Raw genomic sequence first — 26,116 nt, forward strand, 5'->3', positions numbered from 1 at the left:
CATCTATATCACAATATGGCTGCACCAATGCATTTCAGAGCCATGCCACAGCTGGGCTTTCCAAGCAGGCCTCATTTGGCTTAAGAAATATCTGCTCAGCTAATTTCCCAGAAAAAAACATTATCCACTAGATTGGCATGAACAGGTAGGCCATATTTGCAAGGCCATTTAAGTTTTAGAACTCCAAATAGGTTTCATCTCATGTGCCAATCCCACTCAATTGGTGATGTTTCTGTGAGCACTGTGAGGTGACTTCTTGGACCCATCAGAAAGAGAGCCACGATCAATTAGCCACATCTGCCACTGGCAAGGAGGAGAAGGGGCATCGTGGGTGCCACACATTGGCCATTTACATATGTACGCTATAAAGATACTAAAAATATCTCCATCCATGTAAATGAACATCTGCGGTGAGCCCTGGGCTGTGATTAAAATTATTGTTTTTATAATTACTCTCCACCGTCTCTGCCCTGCTCTGTGCCCAGGGAGACTGACCCTGTGGACTGCGTCCTCCACATCCCCCTCTCTGGATTCCGGTTGCATTCAATCAGGAGGAGACCCTGACTGAACAGATCAGGGGGAAGAGGAGAGAGAGAGACAGCATTTCTTCTCTGCTTTGCTGCTGTGCCTCTGGCAGTAGGCACATCCTCTGCCATTGCCCCTCCTGCACCGCTCCAGCTCCTGTAACACTGCTCCCTCCCTGTCCCTTCAGCCACAGGGGCGGCTTGCTAATCTCTGGGTGTCTCACACTGTTGTTTGTTCCTTCAACTCTGCCTCTGTAAGTAGTCCCTTCATTAAAGTCTCTTCATCTGAAACATCCAGGGTGAAGTCTATCCTGCTGGGACCCTGGCTCATACAGCTGTTCTAAGGAAATCTTCCCATTATTCCCACAGCTAAATAAGAAAATGGCATTCTGACTGATAGAGTGAATGACCGCTTTGGTCTAAGACAACACTTTTCACTGCTGAATTCCAGCAGAATATGATTTATTGCTATCTTACACCTGCTGCATTCCCACAGCCTGAGCTCACATGGCCTCCACTCAGCAATGGAGAGAAGGATGCAGTTTAGGACCTAAAAGCCAGAAGCGTCTTGGGCTCTAATTTTGCATCTTACGTGCCTGATTCCAGGACCAGGCACATCTCATAAGCCCTAATATCTCCACCGTGAAATGATCTCTCATAGAGCCGTAAGTTACCAGTGCAATTATGCAAGATTCATTCCCACAGGAGACCCTAAGTAGTGCAGAGAGTGGAAAGATATGCTAAGGCAAACTGGGTCCACCTCCAGCCACGCCAATAGCTATCTGTGTGATCTTGGACAAGTTGCTACCCCCCCTGAGGCCCCCAGGGTTCTCACAGAAAACATGAAAAACTTAGAATAAATAACCCCAAGGGTTCATGCCGGCTCTAATATTCTACAAGATTTTACTCTAAGATCTTACTTTGTGTATCTGCTTAATGTGCAGCAGGGGTAATGGGCCTATCATCGTTTTAACTAAATTTTCCTTATAAAGATCCAGTAAATTTAGCTTATTGTGGCAAAGATTTTCTTCCTTGTTCCATAATAATAAAATCCGATTTTCTTCCTTCTTCCATAGTAATAGAACCTTTGATTTTCAGTTCCAGACCTTCTAGAAGAAAGATCTCCCAGACTCCCATATAGCCATCTGTGGTGATGTGACTATGTCCTGGCCAATAGGATGAACACAGAAGTTACAAATGCATCTCCTGGGAACCTTCTTCTCACACATTCTTTGTCCCCTTTTGTTTCCCATGCCTTCCATGTCTAGGCCGTGTTTGTGATGGTTTGAGCTCTGGCTACCATCTTGGACCATGAGGTCAAGGGCCTCAACCTAGGGCCTCTGGAAGGAGATTGGATCTTGGAGGACTTCCTGGAACAGAACTGCCATATTGGCCCTGGACTGTAGACCTCCAGACTTTGATGTGAAAAAGAAATTCCTGGCTTGTTTAAGCCAATCTAGGCAATCCAGCCAATTCTAGCTTGTTTAAGCTTGTTTAGCTTATTCCAGCTATCAACATATTGCCTCTCAGCTCTAAATCTACCCTCTTTGCCACGCTTTGTGATACTAGAACTGGACCCTGTAAACATTTCTCCTTCGTCAGTAGAGGGCACTAGAGGGATACTGCAAGAGGAAGGGGCTTCTCTTCCTGGTTCTGGTGGTCTTTCTGGTTCCTGGGGAGTGGCTGCTAGCCTTGCTCAGGAGATCCATGGATGTCCACCCTTCAAAGTTTTGCCAGTACTCCAAGGTGCAATTCTCGGCTTGTCAGCCTTTTCCTGCAGCATCTCGGTGAGCTTCTCCAACCTCCGGGGGGTCACAGCTACGCCTGCTCCTATGAAGTTAGAATTTCAGCTTTGGAGGGGGTGCCCTTCCAAGTTTATCGCTTCCCTCGTAGCTACATCTGCTCCTCTGGCTTTATTTAGAGCTCTCTGCCTCCTTCAGCAGTGAGTCCCTTTTGCTAGTTAACAATCCTTTAGATTGAATTTTCAAATTACTGGTGTGGTTTCAGTCTCCTGACTGGACCCTAATGGACACAGCCAATTGACTTGGCTTCATTACTAGTAATTTAACCTGATCTTAACGGATATAGCCATGTGATCACCTCCATGGAAAAAGTGAATGAGAGGGGACAGAATAAGCTTTCCACTTTTTAAAAATCCTCTCTCCAAAAATTATTTGTGACAGACATGACAGATAAAAGGTTGAAGTCTTTAATATTTGAGTTCCCACAAAATGCTAAAAAAAATGAACATCTAATTAGAAAAAAAAGAGCATGAACAGAAAAAAAAGCACTTAAACAGGAAATATACACAGCAAAAGAAATACAAAAGGTCAAAAAATACTTTAAAAGGTTCAAAATCATTTGAAAAAGAAATACAATTACAATGTAAATGCAAATTGAAGAAATAGCAATATATTTTTCTCTTATCAAACTAGCAAAGTTTTAAAAAACTGGAATACAAAATGTTAATTTTAATGGGAGTGCAAAGGAGTAAAAAAATTTGAAGGACAATTTGAAAAGAAGAATCAGAAGCCCTAAAAGCATCTCTACTTTTGACCCAGCGGTTCTATGTGTAGGAATTTTTTCTAAAGAAATAATTAAAAATGTACATAAAAATCTAGCCTCAAGGATGACTCCAGCATCATTGTTTATAAAAGCAAAAGAAAAAGACTGGGGAAAAACATCTATATGTCCAACAATAGGGGACGGGGTAAATAAATTATGGTGCATTTATGCAATGATGTACAAAGCAACTAAAGTTGATGTTATACAAGCACGTTTATTACATAAGCATCTTTATTGTCATAGAAAAGGTTCATGGGACTAAGTGACAGTGAAATGCAAGCAGGTTCAAAGTGGTATGTACAGCATTTAAAAAAAATTACAAACATGCATAGAAAAATTTTGGAAGAATATACACAACAAAATGTTAACAGCAATTACTTCTAGATAATGGAATTAGCAGAAATATTTTCTCTTGCTCTTATATTTTCTAAATGTTCTCCACAGGGTGTGTATTAGCTGTGTAACTAGGAAAGCAGTTTTATGTTAAAAAACAATCTCCCTTTCCTGCCCATCTTAAGGGCGCCCCAATGCTTGCCAGGCATGCCTTAATGAATGCCTTCATGTTTCCACGATGACTTGGAGGCACTGCTCAGCTGGGGACCTCTCCCACGCACAGAACCACAGTCTCGCTCCCATCTTCCCTTCTTTCCCATTCCCGAGTCTGGTCCTCATGTTTCCAGGCCTAGAACTCCTGGTGGTCCTCCTCCTTTCTGTTTCTACAGATCCTAAGCATCACCTGTCTTCATTATAACAGTCCTTTGCTCAAAAACCATCAATAGCTCTCCATTCCTTAGGAGACACGTTTCCAGCGTCTCAGCTTGACATTCACTGTGCCAAGCCTCTTTCCATCTCGTAGCTACAAAGTAAGCCAGAGTCACCCCGCAGCCCCAGACACAAGCATTCCTGCTGCCTCGCCTTGATTCATGCTGTTCATTCTACCTGAAATGCCTTCCGCTGCATCCCAGCTTCTCCAGATCCCACCCATCCTTCCAGGCTAAGCTCAGGGTTTACCAGCCCCTTACCAGGAAGCCTTCCTTGATTGTCTTTCAGTAATCGCTACCCTTTCCAAATCCCTATCAGATCTCATTTGCTCAGTTTTTCACCTGACAAATACTGGTTGAGCACCCACCATGTGCCAGGCACTGTGCTTGTGGCCTGGAAATCAAATGAGTCTAGTTTCCACCCCCTGGGGCTCCCTGTCAAATGCACAGACAGACATTGAGCAAGTAATCACATCACTGAGGAGACCCAGTTCCGCAATGCAAAAAGGGCCACACAGGGAACAAAGGTGATGAGAGATTTAAGAGAAGGGACCTGACTGAGATCAGGGCCAGCGATGGCCTTGGGGGGAAAGAAGTCCTGGAGGAAGAGTCAGAGTTGACCATGAAGAGAGTCCGGACGCCTTTCCAGGCGGGAGGAAGAAGCTGTGGGAGGCGAGCTCGGCAGGTAAGGGGAGGAGGCTGGACAAGTCAGAGGAACAGGGCCTGCCGACCCTTCTCATCCCAAGTGCAAGGGGAAATCATCAAGGGGTCCTAAGCGGGTCTGATTTTCCAAACAGGATCAGATGTGAGTTTCAAACAGATCACTGCCTGCAGTGTGGAAAACAGACTGCAGGAGACAGGAGGGGCAGCGGGGAGATGGGTTCAGACACTGTCTCAGCAGCCTGCATTGGAGCTGGTGGGGGCTCGGACCAAACGGTGGCAGCGAAAATGGAGAGAAGTGGATGGACTCAATTTTGGAAACAGAATTGGCAGGACTTGGGCTGGAGTGCCTGAGGAGGGGAGGGAGAGACAGGTGTTCAGGATGGCACTCGGGTTTCTGGTTGAAGCACCTGGATGAACTCTGGTACCACCTGATACCTGCAACCACAGGGCCCAGCCCTCAGTGAGCCATGGCAGACTCTGAGCCCGGGGGAGAGGATGGGAAACCAGCGCCAGCTCACGGGGGAGGAGAACTGACCCAGAGCCATGAAAAAGAGTTAAGGAGGAAGGCTCCTGTGGGAAACTGGCTCATGCAGGACTCACATCAACTCAAGGCCAGTAACCCAGGTGGGAGGAAGGGGAGGAGGCTCCGTGCAAATTGCAGGATGAGCCGGGAGATAAGTGGCCCAGCTGGCGGAGCAGGCAGACTCAGAGCTGAACATCAACACTCAAGTGCTCGTGCAGGCGAGCTTGAGAATATTTATTGGTAATTGACAGAAGTGGTTAGAGGTGGCGTGATCACATATAGGTCTGTAACCAATCAGCAGGAAAGCTCGATTCCTGTTGCTATGTTTGCATCCAGGCAGAACTGTATTATGAGCGGGCTAAGAGGACACTGAGAAACCTGCTTCTATGAATTCGGTTTATCTGTCATCCTTGCCTTGCTTCATGGATGAGAGCGAGTGAGCTGTGGAGCAATAAATTATCACTTGCTACATGCTATGGATCCCAAGAGAACTCTTTGCAGCCCTGAGAGGGAAAGATAAGCATGCACAAGGCCGCTGAGAGATTGTCATTTATAGGGAAATTCTTAAATGGGGAACAACAATAGGAATAATAACAATAATAGTAGTAGGGAGAAGAGCTAACAATTAATGACTGCTTGCTAAACACTTCATGTTCACGGCCTCAATTAATCTTCAAACAAACCTATTTGATGGGTTTAATATTATTCCCATTTTCCAAATGAGGAAACTGAGGTTCAGAGAGGTTAAGAAACTTAGTCAAAACCACACAGGTAGTGAGAGCAGAGGCAGGCTTCACTCCACGGGCTGCCTGATGCCAAAGATGGTCTCTTAAACAGGATGTTTCACTGCTTCTGCTCTGTCACCCAGGCTGCCACTCACCCAGAGCCTCCTTGGGAAACATCGGCCATCAAAGTCCTCTCCCTCTGGGAGATGGCTGGACCCAACTGACCTGACACCCAGACACTGCCCCAGGCCTTCTGAAGAAGGGATGGAGGAACAGAGAGGGGGATGATGCATTTCAACACCTTGAATTATCCATTTATTCTCCCCTATGCTTTGAGACTAAGAGTACTTTGAAGCCTAGAATTGTCTTGTCCTTGTTGAATTCCCAGCCAAGGATAGAGAAAAAGGTAGGGAGAAGCTGTGGGCTGTGTCTTCTGGAGAATAAGTGCACAAACAGGACCTTCAGCCTGGGCAGCGTGGAGACGCACGCTGACTGTGTGTGGAGGGAGTCAGGAGAAGGGGAGCAGTTCCATGGCGGAGAGGCCACGTGCTTAGAGGGGAGGACAGGGGTGTCAGGATCTTGTTCCACCACGTACAAGTTCAATGTCGCGTGCAGGTCCCAGCTCAGCCTCTCCCCTGGAGAGCACGTCCTGCAATGGCCATGAGATCATAGGAGCCCAGACCATCTCTTGGCTGAGAGACCAGTGGAGGGAATAGAAGGAGAAGAGCTTTGTAAACCATTAGGTGTTGCCCAAATCTCTAAGGTAATGCTGCAACCACTGTGAGGGTTAGTGTCATTGTTCTTCCTTTTGAAAAACACAGTGAAGGTTGAGAAGGCAAAGATCTGTGGACCAACGAAGTTACAGCCTCTATTCAGGTTGTTTCACTAGGTCTCTACGGCAGAAGGATGGGCGTCACCATCAAATGTGGTGTGGGCCCAAATCCTACTTGCACCTCAGCTTTTGGGAACCTGGAGACCATAGGAATGCTGGTTTGGAAAGAAGAGTGCTGGGAGAAGCCACTGGCTGAACGGAGGCTCAGGCCCAACACGATTCACCATCTCCCAATTGTCAGGGGCTGGCTTCTTAGGTGGGGCCCAGACACCTGGTTGGCTTGCAGGGCATGGAACCCCAAGGAAGCCAAAGAGATTCATGGCAGATTTGTTTTTAGACCAAGGTCTCTGGATACAGAGGGGCTATTGGCATCGGCATCATTAGGGAACATTAAACTCTGACAACATCATCTGGCTTCAGTTGTTTGATACTTGGTTTCCTGCCACTTGGAAACCTTGTTGGATTTCCGTGGGATGATTATAATAAAAACAATAATATTTACTGAATGTTTGCCATGTTTCAGGCACTACTAAGTGCTGTGTCTATATTAACTCATCTAATTCTCATAATAACCCTAAGTGGTAGATAATCATATACACATTTTATAAATGAGGAAGCTGAGATCCAGAAAGCTTAAGCAGGTTGCTCAGGGCCCCACAGGCATTAAGTGGCAGCACCGGATCTGAACCCAGGCAATTTGCATCTAGAGTCCGCTCCCTTAGCCCCTAGGCTCCCTCACGGGAATGGAAAGTGGGGCTGTTCATGTGACACAATTTAATCAATACACTTTTTGCACGTGGCAGGTTCTTCGGGGGCCATAAAATTATAGCGACGTTTCACATGAATTGAGTGCTTCTATTTGCTAAGCACAGTATGAAGAGCCTTTCATAGAACAACGAGCCTGTGAGACAGGAGCTTCTATTAACTGCATTATATACACAAGGAAACTGAGGCTTTAAAGGCTGAAGGATTACTCAAGGTCTCATGGCTAGTAAGTGACAGAGCTGAGAAAGAAAACCCATCAGCCTGACTCCAAAGCTTGGGTACAGAACCAACGGGCTGGGCAGGTGCCAGGCGCTCACACAACCATGGCGCAGGCTGGGGAGTGCCCTGAGAGTGGCCGGAGAAGCCGCGGATAAGCGGAAGGTCCAGAAGTGACCACAGAGGTGCTGCTGAATGAGATGAACTGCTCGCTGACCTCTCTACACTCGGCTTCCATCAGGCGCATCTTCCTGCTGAGAGGGCCATGCTCATGCCCATGAGCTGGAAGCTCCCGGGAACAGGGTTGAGGTCTGATTGGCACTTAGATCCCCATTACCCAGTGCACAGCCCTGCAGGGGCCAGGTGCCCTGCAGATCCGGGGCTGCTGTGGATGGCTCTGCAGCACAACTACTGCCCCACCCCTCCTCTCCTCTCACTGTGCTGGACAGAGGATTAAAGAACACACGTGCCACCCCCAGGAGAGCATGCGAGATGGCGATCATTGCATAACTAGGGAGAAGAAAGAAAGAAAAATGGGTTCCACTGATGTCAGGGTTGGGGACCTACCTTGAATGATATCACTGAGGACTTCTCTGTCTACAGGACTTGAGCTCTGTCTACAGGACGGCATTGGAAATCAAAGGATCATCAATGTCGGGCAGAGGGTCTAGGCCTGAAGCTCAGTTTCTCCACAAGCAAAATGGGAACCGTCACAGCTGCTTGTCTGCACGTGGGACTGGGTCAAAGGTCAGTGGAGGTGCGTTCTTGATATCATTCAGCTCTTGGAACATCCTCATCCAAAAGGGACCCATGTGTTCCCCTTCCTGGCCTCCCCCTCCAGACGCTGCCCACCTCAGTGTGAGTCTTGGCCACTGTTGGGACCTCTGGATTCTGTTTGGCATCTGACGGCCACACCCTCTCTGCCTGCTCTTCTGAGCTGAACCCTCTGCTCACCTGACTTTGTCTCTCAGCAATAGTCACTCAGGAGCCAAGACAGTGTGTTTCCTCCCCCAGCTCTGCCCGTCCTCATCTTCACTTACTTTTTTTTAATCTTTATTGCGCTGTAACTCACATACCATAAAATTCACCCTTCGCTTTCTTTTAAGACCCTGTTTAACAATAATTATCAGCTCTGAATTTAAGAATCTCTAACGTGAAATCAATTGTTTGTTTATTACAAAAATTCAAATTCCTCTACAGCATTTCAACAAAAGAGTTCAAGGACTACTCGCGAGCACCTGCTCTGAGCTCTCATGATGCACACATCAATTGATGAGCACTTGCCTTGTGCCGGAAATTGTGCTAAGCACCTGACAAACACTGTGTCATTTAATCTTTGTTGCAACCCTGAAAAGTGAATATCAGTAGTTCTTTTCAAGTGAGGAAACTAAGGCTTAGAGGGGTTAAGGAACTTGCTCAAAGTCACAAAGCCTTACACAGGCGGCAGATTTTAAATCCAGGTCTGCCAGGTGTCAAAGCTCTTAACCACCTCTGGCCCTGCCCCAGTGCACTGTGGGGGAGACAGAGGTGGACCAGGTGCTGCTCCTGCCTGGTGAAGCAGGAAAGAGAAACATTTCATTTCAGGACGGCTCTGAAATATTTTGACTCCATCAAATCAGCACCTGCCCATCAGCAAGGACACCACGACAAGTAGGGGTGAAAACTAAGTTGTAAAAATGCCAGCTGCCCTCATGTGGGTTGGGCCCATGGGGGTGGGAGTCTGACGTGGGAAAGAAGAGGTGCCAGGGAGATGGCAGCTCCCGTGCTGGGGACAGGCCATGCCAGGGAGATCGGCTTCCAGGAGGCACCATGGAAGCCTCACATCTGGGCTTAAGAAACCAGGGAGCCTGCCACTGCCATGAAGGATGGAAACTCCAGGGGAGCACTGCCTGGAACTCCATGGTTCCCCAACCCCACCCTGAGCACTCTAGGGAGGGCTGCAGCCCACTGGGCCAGGTCTGATTCACTTTCCACGCTGACAGTGAGCTTGGAGGTTTCTTCAGCCCCAGACCCAATGCACATTCATCATTCCTGGGGCCAGCCCCGTGGCATAGTGGTTAAGTTTGGCACGCTCCGCTTTGGCAGCCCAGGTTCATGAGTTTGGATCCCAAGCACGGACCTACACCACTCATCAGCCATGCTGTGGCTGCGACCCACATATAAAGTGGAGGAAGATTGGCACAGATGCTAATCTTCCTCAAGCAAAAAAAAGAGTAAAAATTGGCAATGAATGTTAGCTCAAGGCTAATCTTCCTCAGCAAAAAACAAAAAAGCCAAAAAAAACCCCAGAAAATTTTTTAAAAAATCATCATTCCTTCATCCAGCAAATACTGACAAGCACCTACAGTGCATCAGGCACTGGTCTAGGTACTGGCCTTGCAGCAGTGAGCAAAGCAGATAAAACTCCTTGACCTCATGGAGTTTCACATTCCAGTGTCACATCATAACATGAGGGCTGCTAGGAAGAGGTGCCCTAGACAGTGCTGTCCCCAAGGGCTCTGGGGGGACCCCGAAAATAAGGACCTGATTGGTAAGGTCACTGTGCCTTGGAGAGAATGATAAGGCTGAGTAGCGCCCCAAATTCCAGGCAGAAGTAAGGTCTGAAAGCGTGGGGAGGGAATGCGAACTTCCCCAGGAGGAAAGAACCAGCTCCCAGGCCAGCACCTTCACCACCGGCTCCTGAGACAGAAGCCATCAACTATAGTTCTTTATGTAGGAATATATACATTTATCACATATGAACACACAGCAGGGAGGAAGGCCCTGGCGTTTATCAAGCCACCAGCTGAAAAGTAAAGCTGGCTGTCAGCCAGTTTCTTTGGATTTAATAAATCCCAAAGGCCCTGCTGCACTTTACAGTTTACAAAGCTCTTTCGTATCATTTGAGCCTCACGTAGACAATTTTGGTGACCTGAGCCACATATCCGCAGCTCAGCTCTGGGCAGTTCCATGCGTCCACGGCATGTCTCCCCACTTTTCTTCTTAAGAACTTTTTCTGAACCTGTAGACCCACTGCGCCTGCACACGTAGGTGCAGGCTGGACGTACCGGGAAGTCAACGCCTCGAGGAGTGTGGCAGGTCATATTTTCCCAAACTGGCTGCAACAATATCCCCCACTCCCCCGCTGTTTTAACAACCTGACTCTGACACTGCTCCCATGGAGAGGTGCGTCTCTGTCCCCTCCCCTTGAATCTGGGAAGGCTTGAGACCACGGTGGAAGTGATGCTATGTAGCTTCTGAGGCCAGGTCCGAAGGCAGTACAGCTCCCATCGGGCTCTCTAGGGATGCATGCACTTAGAATCGAGCGACCATACTGTGAGGAAGCCTCACCAGCCCACATGGAGAGACACCACACACACAGGCCGCTTGGGGGTGTTCGGGCCAACAGTCCAACGGAGGCCAGGCAACAGCCAGCCTCAACCGGCAGATGTGAGTGAGAGAGTCTCCAGACAATTCCAGCCCCCAGGGGTCGAGTCATCACCAGCCTGCAAGTCTTCCCAGCGGAGTCTCAGACATTGTGGAGCAGAGACCAACCATTGCTGCAGTGCCCTTTCCAAACTCCCCATCCACGGAATCACCAACATAATACAGTGGTGGTTGTTCTAACCACTGAGTTCAGGTGGTTTTTCACACAGGAATAGAAACTGGAACAGGGAGCCAACAACGAAGGACAGCAGCCTTTGGATGAATGCTCCAACCTCCTGTTTTCTGGACAGATAATTCTGGGAGGCTGTGCGGAAGCTTTGCAGAGGTCCCGTGGGGACAAGACCCGTCAACTAAAGCAGCTACCTTGACTCCACTCCCTTGGATTTCCTCCCCGCTTGTAGCACTCTCCCTCCTCCCTCACCCTGCTTCTTGGGATCACCTCCCAAACAAACTGTCTGCATGCAAGCCCTGGTCTCTGAGGAGCCCAGCTACAACTAGCCTCATGTCCGCCCTGCAGAGCAAGTGTTTTGTTCCCAACCCCATTTTGCAGATGAGGAGACTGAGGCATGGAGAGGGGAAGTGACTTGCTCAAGGCCACACAGAGAGTAAGAAGCAGGATCATGATAAGGACCCAGGCCTTCTGGCTCTGAATCTAGCTAAAGAACTATGGCTGAGGGCAAGCAGGGAAGGGAAACCCTCAGAAGCTTTGCAAAGATTGCTCTCAGAGGCATGGTGGTTGGAAGGGTGTCTTGTAATTTACTGTCAAGTGAACCCTTGGTTGCACTTACAATATCAGATGAAAAACAAGATGGCAGAGCTATGGACCACCAGACAGAGACCAAGCCCAGGGAGCCCCGTGCATCTTTCCAGTCCCAGGCCAGGAGGGCTTCACAGATTCATTTCTACTCTGCATCATCTGATTTAAAAAGCATCTCTTTTTACAGCATTAAATAGATTGTTTACAAGTAAATTTAAATTTGACAGTTTAAAACTTGCTTCAAAGGTCAGTGTGAAGATGTCCTTTTGACAAATTTCTAGGAAATCTGTTTATAAAAGACCTAACTATATGTCAGGCACTGTTCTAAGCACATTAATCTATTAGGAATCATTCTCATTTACAAATGAGGAAACTCAGGCACCGAGAAATTAAGTGACTTGCCCAAGGTCACACAGCTTGTAAATGGCAGAGTAACTAGTAAAATCTGTGAATGATAAAAGACTTACTAGTTTGGTCAGCCTCTGAGAGACTGAGCTGGAAGCAAACGTCATAGAACCATAGAACATTAAGTAGGAAGGGGTCAGGGGCACAAACTCTAATGCCCGCAAGGTGTGAAGTGGGCACAGGGCTAGACAGCTGATGTGGACCAAGAGAACCAGCTCCCTGGACCTGTCAGTTTGCAACCCTAACAAGCCCAACATCTTCACTCTACAGATGAGGAACTGAGGCCCAGAGAGGAGGGGACTTGTTAAGGTAGCACAGCTCCCGAGAGGCCAGGAATAGATCCAAGACTCTCCTCTCTGCACTCTGCATCTGCAGCAGAATGCAGACCCCTCTCTGGGGGAGGGGCAGGTGGGAGGAGTTTTAGAGTCAAAGCTCTGAGGCAGGTCCTAGGTGGAGGGCTTCCGGCTACAGGGTTCTGGGAGTTAGGATTGACCGAGATAGGACGAGAGGCTGCCCCTGCAGGTTTGGTTTAAACATGTAACCAGGAAATGCAGTGTACCCCTGAGCCAAGAGGCATGTCCTTTCATCAGACTTCAGTGCACTGCTGAACTGCCTGTTGTCATTCCAGAAGGCTGTCCCCTCGCTCAGGGATTTTCCAGAAGTGTGGGCAGACTGAGATGTAACCTTTTCCCCAGGTCTCCCTTGCCTTCGCCCTCTTCTGGCCACTCTTAGCATCAGCATAGCCCAGGGAGAGGCCAAGCGGTTGGAGGATCAAGGATAGCTGTGGAGGATGCAGGGAGCTGGCTGAAGCCGACATGCAGGATCCTCTGCTCTCCAGCCCTGCCTGCCCATCCCATTCTGTCTGCAAAGAGTCACAGAAGACACATTCCCTGGTCATCCAGCATTTTCTCCAAAGTTACTGGAGAAAAATGAGGCCCCAACAGGCAAACCTGTCGCAGGGTTATTCCACAAGGCTGAGACTGGGAGCTGGGGAGCTCTCCTATTCAGACCTATGTCTCTTTCACCTGGATCTGCAGCACCCAGACCAGCACCCAGCAAACCGGAGGTGCTCAGTACATTCCTGAACAAATTGATCGCTTCCCTGGTCCAGGCCCCAGCTGTCCACACTGCCTCCCAGAGTCCCCAGCTCACATCAGTAGAGTCCAGGGTCTGACAGGTGCAGGTGATGGTCGAGCCACCCTCTTTCTTCAGCCTCCATCCCATTTTTGCAGCCTCCGTGTCCCCCTTTTCAGGGCAAGGCCACCATTCCAACAGGGCTCCAGAGACTCTCCTCCCAGTCACGAGCCGGGTCCCGTGAGGTACCTCATTCAGGGCACACAACCTGCTCACCTTCTCTCAAATTACCCAGGAACCAACTCTTCTGCCCACCTTCCTAACTCAGAAGTCCCCCACAAGGTAAGCAATAGGTGAGTATTTTGGAGGAATCTTTCTGCAGGGTAAGACCAAGCTCCTGGTTTGACCTCCGACCTTCACAAGATTCTCAGGTCTCACAACCTCTAGCTCCGCCCACCTCCTAGTAACCGGGCCTTCCCCAGACTTCCCCCACTTCTCACCTGCCCGGCTCCCAGCCTAGAACACAGCCCCTGCAGTAACAATACCTTTACAGTGCCATCATCATTATCCCATTTGCAGAGCATTTGCTCATAAATCATCTGAGTCCTCCTAAAATTACTGGCCCCAATTTAAAGATGAGGAAACTGAGGCTACTAGAGGTCTCCAGGGCGTGAAGGAATGGGGCCACTGGTCCATGGCACTCCCACAGACCTGGCTAGCACAGCACCTGGAAGCAGCAGCCTGCCCTTCTGCGGATGGAGGCTGCGCTCTGCCTCCTGTTTGCTCACCCCTGCGGGCCGCCAAGCGAAGAGACCGGACTATGCCTAGAGATTAAACACCACTACCCGCAGGCCCCCGGCCACTGGCCAGGAGCGGCTCAGCAGGCCTCCGAGACCATCCTCTCCCGGGAGCGTGAGCACCGACTGTCCCAGCTGGGACCTGCCCCAGACCCATCAACTCTCTTTGGAACATGTGCTTGAGCCCTTCTGGGGCTGACGCCTCAACTACTCTGGCTCGGAATCCGCTCCTCTCAGGACACACGAGCCGCTTCGTGGCTCGTGGGAAGAGGGAGCTGCCGCGCCCGGCCGCGATTTGCGCCAGAAAGACTCGCGCGTCCCGGGGCGCCGCTTCCTGGCGGGATTAGAGCACCTGCCGGCTTCCATCTCCGCCCGCCCAGGGCGACCCCCAGGCCGGGACCACGCTGAGGGGGCTACAGGGAAGTTTGCGGCAACGTGAACCATGCACATTCTCCCTCGGCTACCCCTTTCCTTTTGCCTGCTGTGAAGCTTTTCGGTTTTTTAAATTCTCTTCCCAAGAGTAACCGCAAGATCTTGGGAAACTTCGCGGGAAACTTACAAATGCCGTGAAATGGGAGCCAGCGACTCCTTCTGAGCCTGGGAACGCCGCGCCCAGCCCCGCTCCTCCGCTCCAGCCCAGGGCGCCCGGCGGTGGCCCGTGCTGACCACCTGGCTGTCAGGCGGCCCGGGCGCCCGCCCCAGCCTCCGAGCGCCCTCTCGGCCTGGGGCACCCGCCCTGATTCGCTCTGGGAGTGCTCCCGCGGCCGCCACCCCGTGCGCGCCGCAAACCCGGGACTGGGACGTCCCAGCCGGAGTCGTATTTAAGCAATTCCTCTGGGGCATTGTTTTCCCGGGGAGCCCGGGGGATCTCGGGGGAGGGGAGGGGAGATCCGTCCCACAGACGGCAGCGCAGGCTTGCCCACCACTCATTTGCATTTCAAAGGCAAACTTCTGCCGGACTTCCCTGGCGGCAGCGGCGGCGGCACCTACCGGCTTTGCACGGGTCGTGGTAATGCTCCAGCTGCTGCTCCGCGCCCTCCTCGAATTCCAGCGCCGAGTAGTCCGAGGCGGCGTCCGAACCCTCCCCGAGCCCCCCGGCGTCGCGGGGCAGCGGCAGCAGCAGCAGCAGGGGAGGCAGCAGCAGTGGCACAAGGGGGCCGAGCGCAGTCGCCTGGGGCATGGTTGCGAGGGGCCGGGGGAGACCGAGGGAGTTGCGCGCACGGAAAGCTCGGCTGAGGCGAGGGACCGTGCCCAGGGTCGGGTCGGCGGCGGCCCGGGCGCGGCGATTACGCGCGGCTGCCCGGCATGGCTCGGGCGCGGAGCGGGCAGAGCGCGGCGCCCTCGTCCGCGTCGGGGTGCCCAGGAAGCCGCCGCTCGGAGCTACTTGCCTGGAGGCTGAGGCTGCGGCGGCTGCGACTGTGGTGGTGGTGGCGGTGGTTGGAGCAGTGGCCGCTCCGCCCCTCTCCACCCGGGCTGGACCACACAGCCCTCGCCAGGGGCCCCGGGCAGCCAATCACTCGGGCGCCCGAGGCGAGGCCCCGCCTCTTCCCGGCACCTCCGCAACTTCGGAGGAAGGGGAGCGAGGTGAAGATGCTGAAGGCAAGGACCCGGGTCCCGTGGCGCTCCCACCGAGCCGAGGGCGCCCTTCTCCGGGCACCACCTCGGCCTCGGGTCCTGGAGAACGCTACTTCTGAAGATCAAGGCTGGACTTCCCGCCTTGTTTTATTCGCATAACTCACTTTACAACTCCCCCATACACACGTGTGCGAAGGCAGGCAGCAGTGGTTAGGGCTCGGAGCGCAGGACCAGTAATCCGATGTAAGCGGTCCGCGGCGCAATCAGCTCGCTACGTGCTTTCGGACAATCGTCCCCTTGTAGGAAAGAAGTGAATCTTCTTTCTGGTCGTTTCACCGCAGAAAAAATCGAGGATCACGATTCTTTCAGCTTTCTCAACATCCCCTCATCCAGCCATGAAGGGCGCTTGCTGCAGCGCCCATCTACCCTAACGTAGTGGCTGGTGATGAGTGGCCTGGGGAAGAATGATTTAAAATGACGGATTTCCCCTCTAGGTGACCCTAGCCTTTAGTAAAACAGTCTAAGATGCTGCATACAGGCAAAAAGATTGACAAATGAACAGCTGTACGTGCTATTTGTGTTAAATTACAGACATGTTTTATTAAATAAGCCAGTCACCATTAACTTGATGGAATAAAAATGACCAATTTCTGAAGTCTGGTTACTTTTCGCCAATTAAAAACATATGCCTAAATAATTTAGGAGAATAATCAAGAGATATTTGAAACCCACTCCTATGTTGTACCTTAAATGTAAAAATTGTCAGAACTGAGCCATTTTGATAGACATAAAAAGTACTATTACCATGAGGCTTTTCAAAAACCTTTTTATGCAGGCAAAATTGCCCTAATCAAGAAGTAAAACACACCAATATGTAGAGATTTTCAGCATCACATCCAGTAGAATCCTTTCTCATTTAAACTGCAAGCAGAAAAATGAACTGAACTTCCTTTTTCCACATGGTTTGACAGCCACTGGTGACAAAAGAGTCGATAGGGAGCCCAGAGCGGCTTTACACAGGACTCCAAATTCCTTGCATTAGGATTGTTTGTCTTCACATCTATTAACTAGGATATCAAGTCCTTCAAAGCAGTAAAGGTTTAAAAGTTAGCCACTGGAAGGGTGCTACTGGATATTTTGTCTTGGTCCTTAGAAAGAAATGCAAGTTGACCCTGCTTCATGCTGAGTTTTCATCAAATGGGCACATGCAGGATGGAGCCAGATTGGGCAAGAAGATGTGGTTGGGAACTCACAAGTGGGAGGAAGGAATTTAGGGGGAATGGATGCTGCCAAATGGCAGGGAAGGCCAAGTGGCCATTAAACAGGCAATAGGTGTGGGAAGGGGTTGAATGGCATTTCTGCCTGAAGGCCAGGAGTCAAACCCAACGCCATAGTTCTCTGCATTCAATCCAGTGAAGGTCACCACCTGTCAGTAGACAAGTCCACAAAGTCAACATCTAAAAGCCCTAACAAACATCTGTGACACTTCTGGGTCTCCAGATGGCACTAGCTCCAACTGGCTTCCTCATTAGTAGGGAATTCCTCCAGAAAACAAGACATTACTGGCGATCTCTTGAGCAAGCACTGAGGCCGTGAACTTTTACTGCCTCTAATCCCCACCTGGTGAGTACCTGCCAGGTCTTCTCGCCAACACTCTTTATCCAAATATTTTCAAGACAGTGGTGCTCCTGGATGAGCAAGCTGCACAGTTTTATGTCAGAAGCCCTATTTAGATGCTACTTTGGCCATCAACCAACAAATATCAACAAAATATTTGGATCACAGAATAGAAAGGGTAATTAGGAACAATTAAAAAGTGATGGCTAATATTTTTTCTCAGTTATATATTTCTTGATTTCACTCACCACTTGTATATGTTAAGCTCTAATCTGGGTTCAAATAATTTTTAAAATATATTTTTCTTTAACTTAAATCCCGTGAAAAAACTAGAGGTAGATTTAGAACAAAAGGCTTTCTGATCTAAAGCTGCTCAACTTAGCTCCACCATTACATTCATAATTATTTGTGGGTTTCCTCCCCCATAGTTCACGGTCCTCTGGAAAACCTGCGAGTGGATACAATTTGTCCCCTTTTTAGTCAGATGTCTGTCCTCCATCCAACTCATTCCATCTATACCTGGATACCCAGAGCGCCCCGTTCTCTTGCAGTAGCTCTCAAACCCCTCCACCTCTGCCAAGTTTTATTGTCCTTAACTACTCCATGTAGAGCACTTTCTCCTCATTTTGCCTTTCCAGGCCTCTAGACATCATCATCATCTCCTCCAAGGCAGGAAGCAGAACCTCCAGGATAAAGCGGGCACTCTCAACTGCTGGTTCATTCCTTCGATTACATTACTGACCACTGAGAAGGTACTGAGTTCTTTGGAGAGGGTAATTAAAAATATTTAATAGTTACAATTTTAGCAGCTGTTTAAAACCCTTTACGGCTCTCCAGAACCTTCATCTGAGCTTCTCAGGATGGCACACTGGGCCCCTCCATCCACCATCAGGCCTTCCTTTCACATTTCCAGCCTTGGCTCTTGCCACCTCCGTCTCTCCACTCTTGTTGCATTAAACACCTTCAGTCATCCTAATAGAGCCTTGTGCTTCACACCTCTATGTCTTTGCCAGGGCAACTTGATAACCACACAGCGCACATCCACATGCCAACATCTATTATAGCAGCTACCACGCTCATGACACTTATCTATTTATGTGTCCTAACTACCGGTCTATAACCCGAAGCAGATCTCCCTGACCAACTCCAACTTGGAACCACGTTCCATGTCTCACTCTCAAGACCCTCCCTTCCCTTCAATGACCTTCAAGGTTAAGTCCCATAATCTTGGTGACTAAGACTGAGCCACTAAGAATAACCACGACATTCGCCAGTTAAAATAACTTACCTCAACTTCTCCCTCCAACCATCTCCTGCTTTTTTTAAATTTGAAACTCCTATCACTTTAAGCACACAAACCTTTGAAACATCACCATTGACCACATGTCCTGATGCAGGCTTAGTCCCCCCTTTCCTAATGTTAAACTGTAGATTAACAGTTTAATAAAATAGTTCTCACTTTGAAACACAGAAGCTGGCTGTAAAACAGATTCTCTTACACCCCTAGTTTTCCAACCAAAAAGTATTCATTAAAGAGATCAAAAGTAATCCAAATTTGCACCAACTTAAACTATCTGGCTAACAGGAATTGTCAAGTATAGGTGTCAACTGAGACAGCTAATAAAATCAGGGGGAGAAAAGAAGGCTGACAAGGATTTAAGCAACTAGTTAGAACCTGAAATAGAAAACAAAGTACAAATAGACCTGGAGAAATTAACCACTGATCCTGATGTAGTGCAATAAAAATAATCCTTTCCATTGGTACAGAACACTGATTTTCAATGTGATCTCTACATAAGTTATCCGTTCCACAGGCTGGAGAGGCGACACCCCCATTTTACAGTTACAGCAGTCAAGACAACAGGACCCTAATCTTGATTATTTCTGGGCTAAAAATAAAACTTTTTAGCTGCTTGAGTTTCTTCTCTCTAAAATGTAGCTGTCTACCCTATCAGCCTCATAGGATGGTTGTGAGGGAACATATGTGAAACTGCTTTGAAAAAGTACTAAGTCCCAGACAAATGCAATGTATTATCCATCAGGAGAATGACAGGCGTAGGGGTAGTGGGGTTTGAGTGTAGGAGTCGGAGCTTGTACGTAAAAAAAGTCAGAAGGATGATAATAAAAGAGAAAAATAGTTTTTTAAAAAGACAAACCTTATTCATTGTATTATTCTTTCAACTTTCTGTACATTTAATTTTTTTTCAAAGTATAAAGTTGGGGGGAAAATCAAATCTTAAATTTTGAATCCTTTATTTCGGGAGTCAGCCAACTCTGGCCCACTGGCTGTTTGTTGCTGTTATGCTGGAACACGGCATGCCCATTCGTTTATGTGCTGTCTATGGCTGCTGGGCTACAACAGTCGAGTAGTTGCGACACAGACTGTATGGCTCTCAAAGCCTTAAATATTTCCTATCTGGCCCTTTACAGAAGAAATCTGCTGACCTCTGCTTTATTTAACTATGGGGAGCTATCAGTAGTCTCTTCATATGCATGCCAATAATAATGGGTTTTCCCTTATGCTTGGTTCCCATGTTTCAAAAAGCAAAGAAATAAAGCATCCAAGGGAAGACATTTAACTTTTTATTACTTTTAAAAAATCCAACTTCAGTTAGATTAACAGACTAGATTAGAACCTCAATGAATTTGATACATTATATAGTGGATTTCTATTACTAAAAAGCCAGTTGGAATATGGCCTCCACAAACCAAGGGTGTGTACAAAACGGAAGTAATCACTGAGCACTAAGTGTCTCCTTCCAACTCTGTCACCGACTGTCCGTGCTCTGCAGGGATTTACAGATTCAAATCTGACCCAGTTGAAAAGCCCAAGCGGGACTGCTTTTCCAAGTATACTCTGTGGTCCTTCAAATAGAATTCCATGTTATTTCTTTCTTGCCTTAAGCCCTTACTTACAAGTTTATGACTTTCAAATGACCTAACCTGAGGAACCAGGGTAAACAGACCAAATGCTGCTTTATCAGTCAATTATTAGCAAGCCTAGCTCATCAGTACTTCAATGTAAGCAGCCTTCACAACAGTTTCTTTATTTTCATTTCCTAATACAGTGAAATAATTTTTACTTTTGTCTTTGAACAATTCTGCCTACAGCTCCAAGGAGAATGTCAAATCAGATGGCTTTTACAAAATGCTCATGAGAGAACTAGTTATTATTCCTCATATAGAATTTAAATCTTACAAAATTTCTGCAGCTATGTGTTAACTTTCTGATCTACCCTACCTCGAAATCTAGTCTAGTGTATTTCTGTATACACTTCCAAACAATCTTTATAGATTTTCACTTCTCTGATCTCTTTAACTTCTTGATTGCTAAAATATAGCTTCATAACTATGGAATTTTTATGAAGATATGACACATTAATGAATACTTCTGTTTTCATACGCCACTACTCCCATTATGTGTTCTGATAAATCAACAGAATGAAGCACTAAGACACGCTAAAATCTAAACTTAAAACTCAGATGGAACTGCAGTGTATGGATTACAAATAGGTTTTTCTTTCCCAGAATTCATATACAGAAGCCCTTAGGTATGTAGCTTTTCCTGAACAAATTACATTAATACATTTTTTCTTTTTTACATTTGTAAAAATTCAGGAAATCTTAATAGGTGCAAGACATTTGGCATAAGGTGGTTAGTAAACACTTAAGAGATAAGTTTTATCAAAATGAGTACAATTAGTGGATAAACTCTAAATAAAGTGGCTTTTGAAAGAACTGGAATTTGCAGCAACCACCTTTATAAAGAGGCCCATCCACTCTCAATGAAAAACATCCAAGCATACCATTTACTAGGTTCAGATATCACCACAATATAATGAATTCTAAGAGTATGGGGCTTGATTTCTGGGCAAATTCTGTACAATCTTGGAGCACAACATGATAAACTAAAGAATGCTTTACCATCCATCCCTCCAGCTATCACATTTCCACCTGATCCCACTCTTGTACTAGGATATATGTATAATGATGTCAATTACTAGTGTAGCTAAATTTCAGGAGAAGCATGCTTATAGATACAAGGGGAAAGTTTATCCTTAGTTTTTGATAGTGTTCAAAGCATCAGTTGATAAGTTGAGCAAATAATGTTAACAAATGAAAGATAGATATACAGCATAAATGGAGTGGAAAAACCTCACCCTTTAATTAACTTACATAATATTCTATTTTATTACTCTACAACCGAGAGCTGGGGAGCTAAACTACTTGTGGATTACATCTTCTTCAAGACACACACACATCCAGCCCCTCTGTGAAGCCATAAACCAATACATATTTTCTAAAGGACTTTTCAAGGTGATTTATATTCATTTTAATGGAGCTCTTCAGTGTATCTGGAAATTAGAAAATTATTTTTCACTGAAGATTCCAAAGGACTTCAAGTAGAGCTCAATTAGTAAAAAGAACTGGTGTACCTGAAAGCAGCTAAACCACTCATTCTTTAGAAACTCTACATCCTACCTGCAACATACATGAGAAACAAATTTCATTTTATTAGACAAAGGCTTGCTGTCCAATTTATGCTCCATCAGATAGACTATATATTGTTATAATTAAAAAGGTACCTTACATAAGCCACTAAATATTGACTTTTAGCTTCCTTTCTTATTAGATCTTAAAGGCAGGTGAGAAGGAAGAGAAAATGGAAGACCCAGTAGATAACATTTAATATGACATTTTGGCTTGAAGAAGAAAATTTACCTACAGCTTCTGATCAAATTTGTTTGTTCATGTCAGCCATACTTAAGTGGTAAGAAATCAAACTTTTCACTCTTTATAGTTCTTACATGCCACATCATAGGATGCAGAATCTATTAATTTATATAAACATATTTTGTAATGAAAACATCTTATATAACTATGAATGGCATGAGTTTTACATTAAGGTTTAAACACAGCTGTTTGGAGTCTTTCTAAAAATAGACAGTATTGTTTTAGGTGGTTATTTGCATAGCAAACTATTAACTTAGAAACTCAACAGTTCTAGGAAAACTTCACATTATGGACGGTTCCAGAAAGATGTATCCAAAATTAAAATCACTTCCTTAGAAAATTGTAACCTTTATTTGCTCATCCTTACCCCATCCCCACTTTACACGGTACACTAACCTGAACAGATTTGGTGCCACAAGCTCATTCAAAGGGCTTGTCATTCCCTCTGTGACTGTACTGGATAATCTAGATGTAAGCAAGTTTGGGGATTTTAAAGTGTGGGTCCATGTATTAGAAAAGCAGAGTTTATAGCATATTAAAAAAATTGTATTTCAGTAATATTGCCCTTTGAAAAGATATCTTCAAATTGCAAACACACCTATTTTCACAAAACAATTTGGTCAGGAAATTTTATTTTGACATTCTAAAGCAGTAATGCTCTAGATGTTACTTAAGTGCCCCACACAGGATTAACAAAATTAAATGTTTCTAAATTACAAATTTAGCTCCTGTAGGAGTCTCAGAAAAGAAACAAAAGAAAAGAATCCCCCCTCCCAAAAGAAGTATGACACACACATTTTGAAGAAACCCCCGAGTTTCATGCAGTGGTAGGCAAGGTGTAAAAAGCCACCCCAATTCACACATTTCTACACCAATCATCATCAGAAAAAAGTACTCCGTAGTCGATCTGTACATCCAAATGCATTTGGGAATCTACACCTACGTTACATTATTTAATGGTATATACATTTATTATCTGCCCCCCTTGTTTTTAATAATTTCTTATGTAAAACCTTCATTCAAACCCAAAAAAGATGTAAGACTAACTTGGTGGGGGGGAGAGATAATCACTTTAGACATTCAGTTAAAATGTAGTTTATCTAAATCTCAAAATGTTTAATAAAAACAAATATCTTCTCCATTTAACACTTTGCTTTCTAACTGTACAGTAAATTGCATTGTAGAGAGTACACCTCTATCTTCAGACTGTATCTTCTTTGGATGGAATTAAGATGTAACTGGATAGTTTTAAGATAAATAAATGGGAAGTTGGTCCAACTAAGATGACAGCAGATATATTACATGCAGGATTTAATATTTTTTAATTCTCTCTTTTAAAAAAAGGATGCAGTTGAATTGAAAAAAAAAAAAAAAAAGGTCAAAAAAGAACCCAGATTCAATATATAAAAATGTCCCACAATAGGTGATGATGGCAGTAAAAATAAGAGAAAAATGTAATCTTTCTGGAACATCATTTTTCAATAACGTAGAAACACTAAGTGCCAGGAAGATTTCTATTCATGTAATTTTAGCATCCAAGTTTCCCTCTATTTATTTTATTAGAACAAATGCTTTAAATAAACTATTCGTCCTCTTCACTGAAGAGAGCTGGTCTATTTCATCTTTAATGAGCTAGTTTTTGGGAAGATTAGCCATGTACTGTAGTAATGCCTACTGCATAAAATCCAAGCATTTGCTGTGAACAGTTGGAGAAAGCAGTCAGTAAGAACCTAGGATCAATGGAAACAGATGTTACTCTAAGTCATCCACGAAAGAGAGACCCACAAAGTACCCAGTGTTAAAGCCCAAATCTCTTCTTGCGCTTTGTTTGATGTGCAAGTTCCACCCCTATGAAAGAGAAGTTGATCCGAAGTTCCAGGTTTTCTTGGGTCTCTAGTCAATTTTCACATTAGTATAGATTTTTCGGACAAAGGCACTTGTTCCCATGTAACCAATTGCTCCTGTAAAGGTAAAATAAGATGTTTTGAGACAAATACACACAGAGTGGTATCCATCACTTACAAACACTAAATACTCTCTGCTCTGGAAAGTTATTCTTTTTTTAAGATAACATCTTTATGTATTTCCTCTAAACTTATTAAAATTGTATCATTTGTTTTGCAAATCACCTCTTACTGTCATACACCAAGTTTGACCTGATATAATACTTTTAGAATTTACTATCAATGACTACATATATAATCAATAACTATATGCATTAACATATATCTCTTATAAAGTAAGAATAAATTGATAATGACAAAAATTTGTTAAATGAAAAAATGTGTCTTTTTAAATTTGAGCATGTATTATTATTCTAGGTCATTAAACCATGAGATACTTTATGGACAAGCAGTTAAGAATCAACCGGGGATTCTCTCAGGGAAGGACTGATAACCACAGCCCAATGGCATTTGAAGCTCTAGAGAAGAGGCATTTTCTGATGCTTTCTTTTTTATGTTTAAATTGTAGAAGCTGTGTGATTGGTAGAAAAGAAGACATATTTGAGGGTATGGACAAGAGAGATAGGTAAGTAGGTCAGGAGCTTTGAAATGTTGTTTCTGAATAATCAGCCTCAAATGGGGCTCAAAACACTGAAAAGCTGGGGTACATGTTAAATTAAGTATCTACCTCCTGTGCCTAAAAGAGTGGCTGGCACAAGATAAGGTACCCAATAAATATTTTTTGAATGAATGAATGAACTGGATAGATCTTTACTGCAAATACCAAGGGATCTTTAGAATAAGCTGGTCCTTCAAGTCATAGAAAAGATTCTCCACTACATTTAGAAATTTACCATCTAAGCCCAATATTACTGAAAGTTTAAAAGTAAATCTTCCATGAATTAATAATGATATACACACACATAAGCCCAACTGGTCACCTTTGAATTAACTTTTATTCACCCAACTGGTGTATGCAAGGAAAGAAATAAGTCTATTTTGCCCTTCCTATGTAACCAAATGGTTGATAAAAGAAAGTTTCTCCTTATAGAAGTATCTCAGCTAATAAATATCAAAGGAACAACAGAATTAAACTATTATAACCACTAATGAGGCATTTGAGCTAAGCAATAATTATCAATGACTGCTAACTCTCGCAAAGAGAGACAAGACATTAAGTGCCTCTTGATAAAACTTTACAAACCACCTGTTAAGTATTCTTGGACAAGAATTCTTGAGTATGATCAAGCTATAGATCTAACTACCACTTTACAGGAAACAGGGGGGGAACCACATGGAGAAATATCAAATGATACCTCAGGGATATAATCAGCAAAATCCAGAGTGTGGAAAACTCTACAGAAATTAAAACAAACAAAAACCCAAGTTTCTTAAATAAATTGCAAGGGAAAAGGGAGAGAATATCAATAGATTAAAAGAACCTTAAGAGACATTTTAACCAAGCAGTGCATGGACCTTAATCGGATCTTGATGCAAACAAACTGTATAAAAAAAGAAATGGGGATGGGTGGCACAAATTTGAATTCTCTGAATTATTTGAGCGTATTAAGGAATTATATACATGTATACACTGAAATGTTATGTATTATAGTTATTAACTAAATATTATGTATATTTACATATATACTATATACACACACACTGAAACATTTACAGTTGAAATGACATGAGATCCGAGATTCATGTCAGAATAAAAGGGGAGTAAGGTGGGAATATACATAAGGCAAGATTGGCCCTGAGTTGATAATTACTGATGGTAGATGTGGTAGGCACATGGGGACTCACTATATATATATACATATGTCCCTCTTTTTGCAGATATTTAAAAATTTCCCATAATTAAATATTAAAAACCCACCAAAACAACACACCAAACCTGTTTGCAATTATTTTTGCAATGAATAGACATTTACTTTATAATACGAAATAATTATATTACACTTGAAAATAGTGACAATTCACTTTGAAACAGTTTATAACACAAGTCCTTACAAGGTAAGAAAAAAGAAAAACATCACTCAATTTTGTCAAAATAAGCCTGAATTCTTAGAACGTAAAATATCTATAAAATTTTAACTAGAATCAAAAATTTAACTGGCATAATATAACACTAGCCCAATAACCAAATCCAATTTTCCAGACCTACAAAACATTGTTCCCCTTTGAGCAGAGATATGCTTAGAAGCAAACAGT

At 45.2% G+C, this 26,116-nt stretch overlaps 2 protein-coding genes across 2 annotated transcripts in view; both read right to left on the reverse strand.

Moving 5' to 3' along the window:
• Positions 1-15,503, reverse strand: part of TLL2 (tolloid like 2) — a 131,900-nt gene extending 116,397 nt beyond the window's left edge. Inside the window, exon 1 of the mRNA XM_046654590.1 lies at positions 15,024-15,503. Within this exon, the coding sequence (XP_046510546.1) occupies positions 15,024-15,213 (190 nt within the window). The 5' untranslated portion in view covers positions 15,214-15,503. The remainder of the gene's footprint in view (positions 1-15,023) is intronic.
• Positions 15,504-19,795: 4,292 nt separating this feature from the next.
• The window catches only part of TM9SF3 (transmembrane 9 superfamily member 3), a 63,813-nt gene continuing 57,492 nt past the window's right edge, over positions 19,796-26,116 (reverse strand). Inside the window, exon 15 of the mRNA XM_046652334.1 lies at positions 19,796-23,920. Coding sequence (XP_046508290.1) covers positions 23,853-23,920 — 68 coding nt within the window. The 3' untranslated portion in view covers positions 19,796-23,852. The remainder of the gene's footprint in view (positions 23,921-26,116) is intronic.

This window comes from Equus quagga, chromosome 2 (assembly GCF_021613505.1).
Source record: "Equus quagga isolate Etosha38 chromosome 2, UCLA_HA_Equagga_1.0, whole genome shotgun sequence".
In the NCBI taxonomy this organism is placed as follows: domain Eukaryota; kingdom Metazoa; phylum Chordata; class Mammalia; order Perissodactyla; family Equidae; genus Equus; species Equus quagga.